This window comes from Apaloderma vittatum, unplaced genomic scaffold (assembly GCF_000703405.1).
Source record: "Apaloderma vittatum isolate BGI_N311 unplaced genomic scaffold, ASM70340v1 scaffold3102, whole genome shotgun sequence".
In the NCBI taxonomy this organism is placed as follows: domain Eukaryota; kingdom Metazoa; phylum Chordata; class Aves; order Trogoniformes; family Trogonidae; genus Apaloderma; species Apaloderma vittatum.
In genome coordinates this window covers 49,378-62,046 of record NW_009702893.1, presented here as the reverse complement: position 1 = coordinate 62,046, position 12,669 = coordinate 49,378, and the positions used below count along the sequence as shown (strand labels likewise).

The following is a 12,669-nucleotide window of genomic DNA, read 5'->3' as shown; positions in this document are numbered from 1 at the left end:
AAATCAGATGGATCACAACTCCTCCACTCAGAAGCCCGATTCTCATTGATTCTTTTCACCTTTTCAGAACCCCAGCCAGGAGGCATTCTTCAGCACAATGCTAAGACAACACCTTCTAGCGCACTACAAGCTGCATTAGCTTTTAACTGATACTTCTTAAAAGACATAAGGTGTGTTTTGACCAGGAACTCAGCAGTTCAGCCATAGCAGCCGAACAATAAACTTTAAAACCAATACAACATATACATAAATATAAAAATGAAAAAAAAGTTCTTACCTCTGAGTGTGCTTTTTCTTCTGCCTGGAAGAAAATAAAGAAGAAAAGGCTTAGAAACAGCATGCAACATAATTGCGGTAATAGAAAATAAAAGCCAGCTACACTGAAGTGAAATGAATAGTTTCATGGATCCATTACATTGAAGGAAGGTATGCAGTAAAAACAATAAATGGAATTCTTTTCAACTTACTTGGCAAGGCTCCAGCTGAAACCCCAAAGAGTTTGCCAGCATACTGACAACATGAAACAGTGAATAAAAGGAGAACAGGAACTGAACTGCAGAAATTGCAGCTACATTTCTAAGATACAAAAGAAAATTTGCTGTGCTGTCACTGCACATACCTTAGTCTGTTACCAGCAAATTTCTACACTTTAATGATTATTATGGCTCCTATATTTGTTTAACTGTACACTGAGTAGTATTTCTAACAGACTAATCCCTGCAAAGAGAAGGAGACAGTATACCAGTAAAACATATATGGGCAAAGGCAAAGGAAGAGAGGTGCTTGCACTTTGAAGTAATTTCTTCCACACAGAGTACGGACCAAAATATTATGGACTATCAAGGCATGTTAACTTTTCAGCTTAAACTTGTTAAAATACTTCACAATTTTAGATACTTTTCATATTGTTATGCATTGTCATATAATGATGTTATTTACTCAGTAGTCTTTTCAAAAAGCTAAGAAACTAAATGATTGCAAGGCAACTCTCAAAAGTCATTAAATCTGTAAGCATTGGAGCAGTTTAATTTAGGAGGCATTTGGTGGACAGAGAAGTCTTGCTTCAGTGGGATTGTAATGGAAAGGAATAGCATGCCATGGGAGAAGAACCCTTTCATAACATATAATAAGAATCAGTTGATGTACTGGAAATCAACTTGGTGGCCCAAGTTCAGAGAAGCAGTCTAACGTCTGGTAGAGAAGTAAGCAGTAAAAGGAAAATGGAGGCAGAAGAATTAGCTATAAATAACAGTAGAAAGACTAAGAAAACTCAAGCTAAGGGTTCCTCAGAAGATTCCCTGACATCAGGCTGTATCTGTGTTACTATAAATTAATATATCTGCTTTTTTTAAGCCTGTATTAAGCACAACTTCTGTGCTGTTAGAATTTTAATACCTTATTGTAGCAATGTTTTCTTACTTTATTCAGTGTAGGGGGAGAAAACTTTCAGAAAACGTCTCTTTCCATACATGCTTATCTGTGAACAGTCACTAAAAAAAGACTGTGATGCTATTGCATTTCCCTGTGCAACACTTAAAACTGCTTTTGGATGAAACTACTGTAGTAGCTAAGACATTGCTACATGGGAATGATTTAGTATAATGATCTTTTTATTTGTCAGTGCTGATGTGACACACATACTGAAACTAACTTTCTGATCCACGTTCACAAAAACATCTGCTTACTGAAAAAATTGTAATTCTATTCTCATCATCGTTATTTCAAACATGTAGTGTACGACAAATGACAGAGATCAAGAAAGACCATCTCCCCTTATGGATTCTTTTGTGCCAAGAAAAGCAAAAAAAATACAAATACAGGGTTTATGACCTTTGCCTGAAACTGTCACATGGGGACATGGTCCCTCGTCTTTAGACCACCAGCCCCACAGATGACAGCAGTGCTACATAGAATCATAGAATGCACTGGCTTGGAAGAAATTTTTAGAGGTCATCTAGTCCAATCCCCCTCCAGTGAGCAGGGACATCTTCAGCTAGATCAATATGCTCCGATCCCCATTAAGCCTGACCTTGAATGCCTCCAGGGATGGGGCCTCCACTACCCCTCTGGGAAACCTGCTTCAGTAGTCCACCACCCTCATCGTAAAAAATTTCTTCCTTATATCCAGTCTAAATCTACCATCTTTTAGTTTAAAACCATCACCCCTTGCCCTGTCACAACAGGCCTTGCTAAAAAGATTTCTTCCATCATTCCTATACATTTCCTTTAGGTATTGAAGAAGAGCAGCAATATGTTGTGGCCAGATGACTCTTTCATCACACAATGAAGCCTTGCTTCTCTCCCAAAGTTCAGAAAGCTGGCTCCCACAAGTCAACTTTTGTGGGCACTGGAAGAAGTAAAAGAAAGAGAAAGCACCAGATTCTGGGCACACTATCAACTTAAAAAAAATAATAATCTGACAACCAAATACATTTGAGCAAATTTTACTTAAGAGTTCATGCTGACACCATTGTAACCCAGCACTCAGCCACTGGAATTTTTTTTTCTCCCTCTACTTCTCCATCATATCCATGCATCCCCTCCTTGTAAGGACTATTTTTTTCTTTTTTTTGAAGACCTAAAATATTAACATACAAATGGCATGACTTTACACATCTCCTTTGAGCTTGGCTTAGCACCGTTAATGAAGTCTATGAATTCTAAAGGTAGCTATTGTTGAGAGCCAGTGCTAACTAAATATTTGCAGATTGCAGTGTCTCGCTTAGTGAGAAAGAGAAGATTAAAATTGGAGACAACCTATCATAATTTACACTACCACACACCTATTTCAGCCTCTCAGTGAGGTAGATATGTTCCCTGCCAAAACTGAAACAGTATTTAATCCTACACTCTACTATATCTGCCTACGTGGCATACTTTTCTGTGAAACCAAAAGTTTCTCCATATGCATATCTCTTCCAGTCTATTCAAGTAAGCCCTGAAAACCAAAATGCAAATCACAAAGAAAAAAAATACATACAAAGAACATACAACGAAACTCTGATTAATTGTTGAAAAATTTAAATTTTTTCGTAGGATGAGAGGGATCAAGCAGAAGAAATTCTGATCAAAAAACATTTCTAAAGGTCAATCCTAGTAATTTCGTCATACTAATTCCTTTCTTGCTCTTCACAGATTTTCCTGTAATTTATGTTATCTTTTCTACATAATTCATAATTTAAGGAGCAGATTTAGCTGCAACGTGAATTCTGAATTCTTACCAGGAGTTATTCCACTGACAGCATGAACCTGAGTAAACAGTTTAAAGATTGTTTTTCAGGAAAAATACTGTTCTTTAATGTCACGGGGTTTAGGTAATATTTTGAAGATATTGAGTAATCTTGAACGACAGCAGGTTATACAAACAGAAGGTATTATTAAACTCTTGCTACATTACACAACATCAGAGAGATTTCAGACTTACTGATTGAGTAGGTGCTGAAAGCATCCTGTGTCATTTCATAATTTGATTTTTACCATGTATTAGTCTCATACCCCATGTGCAGCCAGTCTGTATGGACATTCTATCACCTCAAAATAGTTCAGGCCCGGTTTGGACTGGAATTGCTTGCAAAATGTTGCTTAAGGCCTGGACAAACCTAATGTGTGTGTACCTTGTTTCAGATATGCCCTTGTATAGACATTCTTATGACCAAACAGAACTAGGAGAGGCACTGTTGTGGTAGATGTTGTACACGGACGCAGCCTACTGCCCAAGCTAACCTCAGTTTAGCATTGAGATACACGGTACAAATGGTACAAATACATCAGACTGCGCAGGCTCGGTATTGCTGGGCAAGAAACGGTGCTGGCTCTGGGTAGAGGAGCCCATGTCATTCCTGGTATGTCAGTTGACACTATTCAACACCTGAAAATACGGAGAGGAGACAGACTTTTCATGTGCACGCGGCACGAAAGCAGATAAGTGGTTTGCTCTCCTGTGAAAAAACGACTGCTACAATATCTAATTGTAGTTAGTGAATAGGTTGCAAAGCAACAAATGTGTGTCAGCAAGGGAATGCCCAAATATGTTTAACTCCTAGGAGTTAAATCATATGGATGGTATCCTGTTAGTAGAATAACTGAAGCAACAAATTATGCAGAAGGTCTCAAACAGAGATACCAAAACAATAAAATAGAGAAAAAAAAAATCAAAACCAGAAATTCTGCTTGAGCTAGAATAATATTCAATCTAATTAACTAAGAGCAATCATTTTTTAAAGACACTCTTCTCTTTGGAAATAACATCTAAATGCTGCCATTTGCAACACAGATCAGTAGGCATTTAAACTGCAAATTATATCTCCCTTTCCCTGAAGCAATCTTGTGTTTTTCAAGAAGCATACCTCAGTGACAGGAGAAAAACACTTTGTAAAATCTGCAATTAGACAACTAGCTTAAGATAAGCAGAATCACTCAAATTCACTCAAATTCATCAACTAAAATAGCATAAGGACCCCCCTTATAGAGAGACTCCCAGATCATTGCCTTCTTTCCAGCTTTCAAAATATACACTAGATGACTTCAAGCAGTTCTAAGCAAGTCAAATAAAAAGATGAAAATAATGTATTCTAAAATAGTATGGTAATAATACCAAAGTTGAAAATGAATGTTCCTGCTTTATTACAGTACAATTTTAAGCCTTCTAAACCTCAAAGTATTGAAATTTTCATGAACAATGAACAAGAACAGAGGTAGGCAGAACTTTTTTCTATAATGTCAATACTCACCGTAGAGTAGAGAGAGGATGTGCTGGAGACAAGTGATAATGAGGACCCATGTACTTTTAAAAAAAAAAAGAAAATAACATGAAATATTGACGAACACATAAAAATTGTCCCACGTAGCTCAATAACTAAACATCTTTTTAAAATGAGAACCAATCTTCCACAAAGAGCTATCAGCATAGAAAAACTATTGATATTTTTTCCTGTACTTAAAAAGATTGTTCTATACAGAAAAAACACTTTACTGTGTATGAAGTAGGAGAGCAAGTCAGTGAGATTCAGTATGATTCACAGCAAGTCAAGCACCACTTTTGCTGTTTTGACAACAAATTGCTTCATAAACCAGAAACGGAGCCGTTTCTATACCTGCCCAAAGCTGAGCAAACTGATTTTAATAAGAGACTATGCTTTGCAAAATAGTTCACATCCCCTGGGGTGAGCTCCTGGGCTTTGCTCAGCTGGTTTCTCCTCAGTACAATGCAGAGCCATGTATTTATTTTCTCTGTGAAGGGGTTACTGGAAGATGGAGTGCCATATTTCACTAATCAGCAGCAGCATCGGTCGCAAGAGCACCAAGTGAATGTTACAGGACTTCAAAAAATGGGATTCCTGGCCTCTGTGCAAATAAGAAGTGAAGACTAAACTGAAATAAAATTGTCCCTTGTGCTTCTGATGACTCTCCTGAGGAAGGATGCACCAACAGAGAATTTTACAGAAGATAATTTATTTAATTGCTTCTTTTCATTTTTGTTTTGAATGAAATGTTTAATATTTATAATCTGCCAGGGCTTGGTAAATAAATTATTTTGCTTTAATAGCTACCTGGCATCCACATGCCAAACTCACAATACACGAATTCTTGGATTAGCCAAATAGACTTTAAATCTAGTTTTGTAACTGGGCAAATATTTACTAAGATGCGGTACACTGGCCATTAAAACCCTGTTGCTTTCAGGCTACCTATGGTTTTCAGTCTCTGCTTTAAATGTCTCAGCTAAACTCTCATTCCGCTCTCATACACAGTGGTTCTACCCATTTCCTCATTTCTTTCACTATAACCTTCCTTAGAGGTTCTATCTTAAATGGAATACATTTGGCCTTTCAACAGCATCATTTCACATCAATATCCAGTGACCATAAACTGCTGAAAATTGTTCATTATTGCTGCATTGACTTTCGTTTACTCAGGTTGACCATGGTGATCCACTCCAGCTGGACGTGAAATACGACGAATGAAAAAGCTTTCCTCAAAGTCACTGATGACCCATTACTGAAATTATATATTTAACACCTCTTTTTCTATGCATAAATTATTTGCCTTGTTTTCCTTGTTATTCTTTTAGTGTCTCCTTAGATAATTCTTCTGTTCCTCAGCAAAGGGTTTTTAGTCAGCACTGTCCTTGAATTATGTGATATCCTTCTGTGAAGGCAGCCAGTCTCTCTAAGCTGACGACTCACAGCTTGATCTTTCCTGCACCCTACTGCTAGTGTTACATACCCAGATGTCTGCCCGACAGATCACCAAAATACAGAATAATGAATTGAAAAATAAAAGTATTAGTTGTCTGTTGACTTTTTTTCCCCGTCCTTTTATCTCAGAACTATAAGCTTTGGGGCTACGGGAAGGCTTTTTTCTTTGCTTGTTATAAATACAATTTATGTCATCATCACTTAGCAGCGAGCAAGGGGGATGAGATGATGTTATAGAATGAATCTCCATTAAAGTTTAGGTTTCTGGTTTGGTTTTGGGTTTTGTTTGGGTTTTGTTTTGTGTTTTATTTTGGTTTTAAATAAAAGGGTGTGAAAATTGGGAATTCTGCAAATAATTGGGTTTACCAGAAATGTTAGCCAAAAAAAAAAAGTTACAGTGCATTTAATTTGAAGTTGTCAGATTCTCTCTGATTTAAAAAGAATAAAAAACAAACTAAAATGTATTTCCCAAATTCCAGGTGTTGCATATAGCATTAAAGAAACCAGACCAAACATAATAATCAGAGTAAGTAACAATGTAAATACAGAAATTCACATACCGTTTTCTGTAGGAGTCTATAGTAAAGCAGGGAAATGAAATGAATACAACAGAAGGGGGTTGCCAAGTAGTACTGGCATTTGGGAATAAAAAAAGAAATACAGAAGTAGGACTAAGAAAGCATGGAATCATAGTAGTCAAGATATGCTCAGACACTTCTAATTTAGAGGCAGAAAAATAAAGTAACTTTCCAAGAATGGCTTCCTTTCCTCTAAAATTTCTGACAAGGGTTTTATATATGTATGGCATACATAGCATTGCCTATAACTGTGTGAAAGAAATATCTTCCACGTTTTAGAGTAAGAAAGTCATGTGAGTTCAATAGAATTAAAAAAAGAAGCTTCACAAAATTACTTAATTTTTTATGATGCAGAAAAGAATTTTAAAAATTTTACTACCTTTACTATATTTTGGAGGCCTATGTACCGATCCAAATAGTAACTCAGTCTTACCTTCTTCCATGCTGTCCCTGAATGAACCCGAATGACTGATTGCTCGTGGTCTCTCTTCTAAGGATGTAGCACTGCCACACAGTTGGGAGTCATCATACAGATCAAAAGAGGTGTCTTGTGCAGGGATGCTGTTTGAACGCATCATACTGGGTCCAGGAAGGTTAAACTGAGATAGGTTGGTTGGACTCACTGGAATACAAAGCTCTATTAATAAAGCACATTCCCATAAAATGAATTTTGGTTCTGCACAATACTGTAGTATCAGACTAGCATGGGTAGATGGACTTTATGTGGTTGAGAAAATGAAAGGCTTTTATTCCTAAATATAAAGCCACCACAAAAAAGGTGAACATGGTCTTCAAGGAGCTGTAGATGGATGAGTCTAATCCTGTAAAACACATAGTAATACTAACACTGTTGTCTGAATACACACTTCTTCACTTTGACAGCCCAAGAAAGAAAATCAGTGGAAGAAATTCAAAAGTTAAAAGTTAAATAGGAGTACATAGTTTTACAAGCAGCTTTTCTGTATTTAGTTGTTATATGCCTATATTACTCACTGCTGTTAAGATCAAGTTTATTGGCATATGCAAGACATTTATCCTTTGATTTGCTACAGCATCTATCACTATATTAGGTTAAAAATCCTGCACAAACTAGTTGAATCTCGTCATAATAAATAGGAGTAGTCCTATCACTCATGGTTCAAATCCAGAACAGCATTGATGAACCTGCTTTAAGTTTTTGCAAACTTTGTTTGCCAGTAAGAGCTAAAGCCTGGTTATGTTTCAACTGGACCGTGTGAACTCAATGCCAAGAAGGAAAAGTTAACTGCCTATTCAAATTCAGCCTCACTGTTTGGAATTTTATTTAGATCATGCAAGTTGTGCCTTAAGTCATAAACTACTAGAGCAGCTGTGTTGTGAGAGCAAATTATTCCATAGGGCTATGATAATGGAAAGAAACAAAGGACAATGACAAAATAAATTTAAAAAAACCCTGATGTTATTGCTCTCTGTTGTGAGTACAAGAACTATGAAAAAAAAGAAAAGGAAGATAATTGTAAGCAGAAAATGATAGAGTGAAATAAACTGCATAAAAAGTGCTGTGTCTAAAACTACTGCAAGTACATGGAGAAAATCCAAAGCAGTAGCTTGCTGAATGAGGATCCAATTTAATTTTAAAAGTGACTTCCTTCAACTTCTTTTCCTGTATGTAATATAGACCAGCATTTGTAGGTCTGATGAAATTTCTTCTAAGTGATTGTAACCTACAGATGCTATAAGCTGTGGCAGAAGCGTGAATGCTTCTAAGGTTGCTACTAATTCCACAGTAAGAGCTTAAAAAACAAAAACTCATTGTGAACCTAGGTATGTGTCCAGCACTGTACAAATAAATTTTCTATTAAGCAATAAAGTAAAATTTTCAGCAAAACTAAATTTATTTTGGATTCACTTGAAACAAGACCTAGAATAACCAAATCTAAATCTTGACCTGTAATCAAATAAATCTGAAATGTGACTTATATACCAAAATATTGTATTGCATTCAAGGTTAGGATTCGGACTGCGCCCAGTGCAATTATAGCCAGGTCCAGCCACTGAAACACATTGAAAAGTCTATCTCAAAGCAAACTTGTATACAGGAAAAAAGCAATATATAGTGTCTGGGTTGACATTCACTAAAATCACTGGAAAAAATACTACTGACTGTGATTCTTGAAAAATGAGTTGCTTTGAACTGGAAGCTAATTTCCAGCTCTGCCTCAGATTTTCTTCCCCTTGAGGAAATCATAGAGAATCTGTTTGTTTTTTTTTATTTTTGGGTAAGCAAAATAAGAAGTATCTTACTCTATTAAAAACACCACAAGATTCCCTTCACTAGTGAGGCACCACAACATGGTGATGGAGATGTTAAAATATATTATCTAACTACGCAAACTAAGAAACATGACCACTAGAATTTTATAATTTTTTTCTGGAGTGGGAGAAACAGTGAAGGGGAATGGCATTTACCCAGATTGGAATAGTGATATTTTCCAGTTGCAGATGAAGACATAGCTGAAGGAGAAACAAGCGGGGACTGACTGCCAGTGTCTTGCAGGCCTCCAGTCGAATGGGAGCGTAGCCATTCCTTGCCTTCCTCCTGACTTGTCTGCCGGGATGATGGAGTATATCTGAAAAACCACAGCTGACATGCTCAAAACAATGACAGGGTGATGGTTCGGAAAGAAACAGGTGTCACATAAATACCCGTCACCAGTGACAGAACAAAACCGTTGGAAAGCATCAAGTCTAGTCAAGTGATTATCACCAGGGACTTTAACAAGGTAAAATTTACCATCTTATTAAAACAGAAAAAGTACAAGACTTGAAATCTCTTTCCTCTTCATCCCCCTCCCCAAAACAGCATTCCCTTCTTTTGAAGAGATATGATGATAAACCACAGAAGACAGACAGCTGAGCTGACAGGAAAGGGCTTCAGAGTTATAGGAAGTGTGGAGGTTGATGCAAAAGCTCTGAAGCTGCATGACTAGGATGGGGAATGGATAGAGTAGAAGCCAAGAAATGTGAGTAGCCGCTTAAAAAATGGCATCTGTCACAGATCACGTGGGCAATTGGTTAGATGACAGGAGTGAAACAGATCAACATCTCTGAAAAAGGAGTTTGGATCAGTAATGACAGCTACTCATGGCCATACACGCAGTTTGTTGCTCTGAATGCTATTTGGCATTGTGTCCTGCCCCAAGCTGCAGGGAGGGAAAGGGACAGGAAAAATCCACAATTAGCAGAAACAAGTTCTCTGGAAGGAAGAAGTCTGGCAATCAAATCATTCATCAACTGCTTGCAATGTCAAAGCAATAAAACAAGTGCAACTTGACACATGGGCCAAGAGGGAGAACTGGTAACTCCGTGGCCCAGCCTCTTTTGGCTGGGCTGGAAGAAGAGTAATTCTAACAGTGGTTAAACATAAAAATGCACAGGCAGTGTGGGTCTTAATCAAGAGATTGTTTTCAGCAATGTCTGCAATTGCCTGCTTCATTCAGCACAGTCCCTCCTGAGAAATGAGCACCTTCTTCACCACTGTCATGAGCCATCAGCGTTCCCTAAACAGCAGAGTGGAAAGGGATTTTGATATTTCACCTTCAGCCTTGTGAGACACAGGGATTTCTGCTTAGAAGGCAGATTAAATGAGCATGTACGTTCTCATGTTGTGCTTGGGGTTTTGTACAATATTTTCCGGCATTAAAACATCTCATTTTGATTATATATTTACTTCCTTTCTCCTTTCAAAAAGACAGCTCTGATCTTTGCTTCTAAATGTGGTAGAGCAGAGTTACCCAGTGGTAACTTTCTGGTCAGAAAGATGGCAAAATGAGAATTCAGGATCAGGGTCTTGGACTGGGATGTCGGCACATTACATCAAACTGGCATTTTTTCAGGATAATGGATTGGGATTTTATGTCTATAAGCTGTTTTCCCTCTCTGTTTCACATTCAGCTTTCAGCCACCATTACAGTCGTACAGCCACAAACCTCAGACATCCCATTGTGCCCTTGTAAGGTCCTCTTTGGGCCTTTTTCATGTCTTCCACCTCTTCCTTTCTCTATAAATCCAAAATGACTGTTTTGGGATAACAGGAAATTTGTTTAAATTCTTATTAGGGAACAGCCAGTGCAGAAGAGAAGAAGGTGCTTTATAGTGATAAAATTTTAGCACTATCTTGATTTTTTAAAACAATATTATTTGTCCATAACTCAAGAGATTTAAATGTGTCATTTCAGTGACTGGAAGTCTGCAAAATGTCTGTGTGCATGCACATATACTTTTGCTTGCCAAATCTCCTTCCTGGATTAGAGAGATAGGTTTCCATGCCTGATGAGACCCGATAGTTTACCTAATGATCCCCTCTTTTAACCATGGAGCAGAGAAGAGGGTCCATGACTTCTGTTTTCTGTGATGAAGACAGCTCTAATTAGTGGGAAATTAGTAACAAAGTTGGACTCTGAGTATTACTGGATAGGGTCCAAGAAGACTAGATAAAGCAGAGCTCATTTTAGACTTACAAACCGTGGATACTAAAATTAGGATTTTCTAGCCCTACTCTTTACAAGATCTTCAATTCAAATGGCACGTTTGCATTTAGAATTCAAGTAAAGATCCACTTGCTTTTCTCAATGATGTTTTCAACAATCAGTTCCATTGAATTGCAAAAGTATCTTGTTCTGTCTCTTAGCTCTCTGAGATTCAATGCCTTTTAAGATTTGTTGAATAAGGAAACTATCCTTACAATATTTACTTTTCATGATATATCTTGAAAGGAAATTTATTCACTAGGCAGACTTGGAAAAAAAATGTCCACTGTTAAAATCTACGTTTTCTGTTTTGAATCTGAATATCAAGACCTCTGTTGTAAACAGGATCAACAAAAGGAGAAAGAAAAGGAAAGACAGTGTAGAAAAGGTTACAGGGAAACAGAGAAGCAGCAGTCATGCTCAAAAAAATATATACCTTAATCCCTTTTTGGGTAGTGTATTTCTGTCAAGCTGCATGCTGTTAAAACAAAAAAAATCCCTAAGGACATACAGTACACAGGACTGGTCAGAATTACAAATTTTAAAGGTCTAAATTTGTGTGCATAAAAGAAGGTCATTTAATGCTTTTTAATATATCTTTCATGATAAAGCTCTGACTCACTGGAGGGGACGATAGGACACGGACTGCTGCACATTCATTTTTCATCTAGACATGCTCTGGGCTGGGTCAATTGTTATTTGGATACTGTCCAACTCAGAAAGAATTCCTTCCTTACAATTTCTAACCTTCCTACAGCTTCACCCTGCAATCTGTGCAAGAATCATATGGTCACAGTATGAATCTTTATTTTTCACAGTTGCCTGTGATATGCCAATAGATTTCTGAAAGAAATGAAGGTTGTGGCACCTGCTAAGAGACAGCATGGCCTTGCCAGAAGCCAAATGACAGCTCTGCGTGTAGAAATACGTGCTAAGTATACAGGCTCTTGGCTTTCAGTTGCTGTGGGGCTCACATAGTAAAGTGATGATGGGGACAATGAAAAGTGGCACCAGATCAATGCTGTTTCATATTCATGTACTCAAGGTGACAGAATGGCTGGAACTTTACTAATTTAAACCTCATCACTAGAAGGGCACCTACTAACCTTTATTTGAGTAAGTGTCATTTGGGCACTTCCTCATAAAGACTTCGCAGATCAGTCCCAGCTTAGTGTGGGTTGAATTTGAACTAGTTATCATCAAGTAAGTGCTGCAATGCTTTTTCCCCTTAAGAACATAATTTAATGTCACTGTATGGATTAAATTGCAAAATGCCTATAGAAAGTTTCTGTATTACATATCATAATCACACCTCTGAAAGCAACAGTAACTTAGGACCCTTCAAGGTTATTTCCTACTGTGCGGGGTGCCCTGTCGTCTTGTAAC

The 12,669-nt window shown here is 37.4% G+C and overlaps 1 protein-coding gene across 1 annotated transcript in view; it reads right to left on the bottom strand.

Moving 5' to 3' along the window:
- NAV3 (neuron navigator 3) overlaps positions 1 to 12,669 on the bottom strand; it is a 69,175-nt gene that overhangs the window by 42,298 nt on the left and 14,208 nt on the right. Inside the window, exons 6-10 of the mRNA XM_009864387.1 lie at positions 11,720 to 11,761; positions 9,224 to 9,384; positions 7,209 to 7,397; positions 4,731 to 4,783; positions 278 to 301 (exon numbers count right to left, since the gene is read on the bottom strand). Coding sequence (XP_009862689.1) covers positions 278 to 301; positions 4,731 to 4,783; positions 7,209 to 7,397; positions 9,224 to 9,384; positions 11,720 to 11,761 — 469 coding nt within the window. The remainder of the gene's footprint in view (positions 1 to 277; positions 302 to 4,730; positions 4,784 to 7,208; positions 7,398 to 9,223; positions 9,385 to 11,719; positions 11,762 to 12,669) is intronic.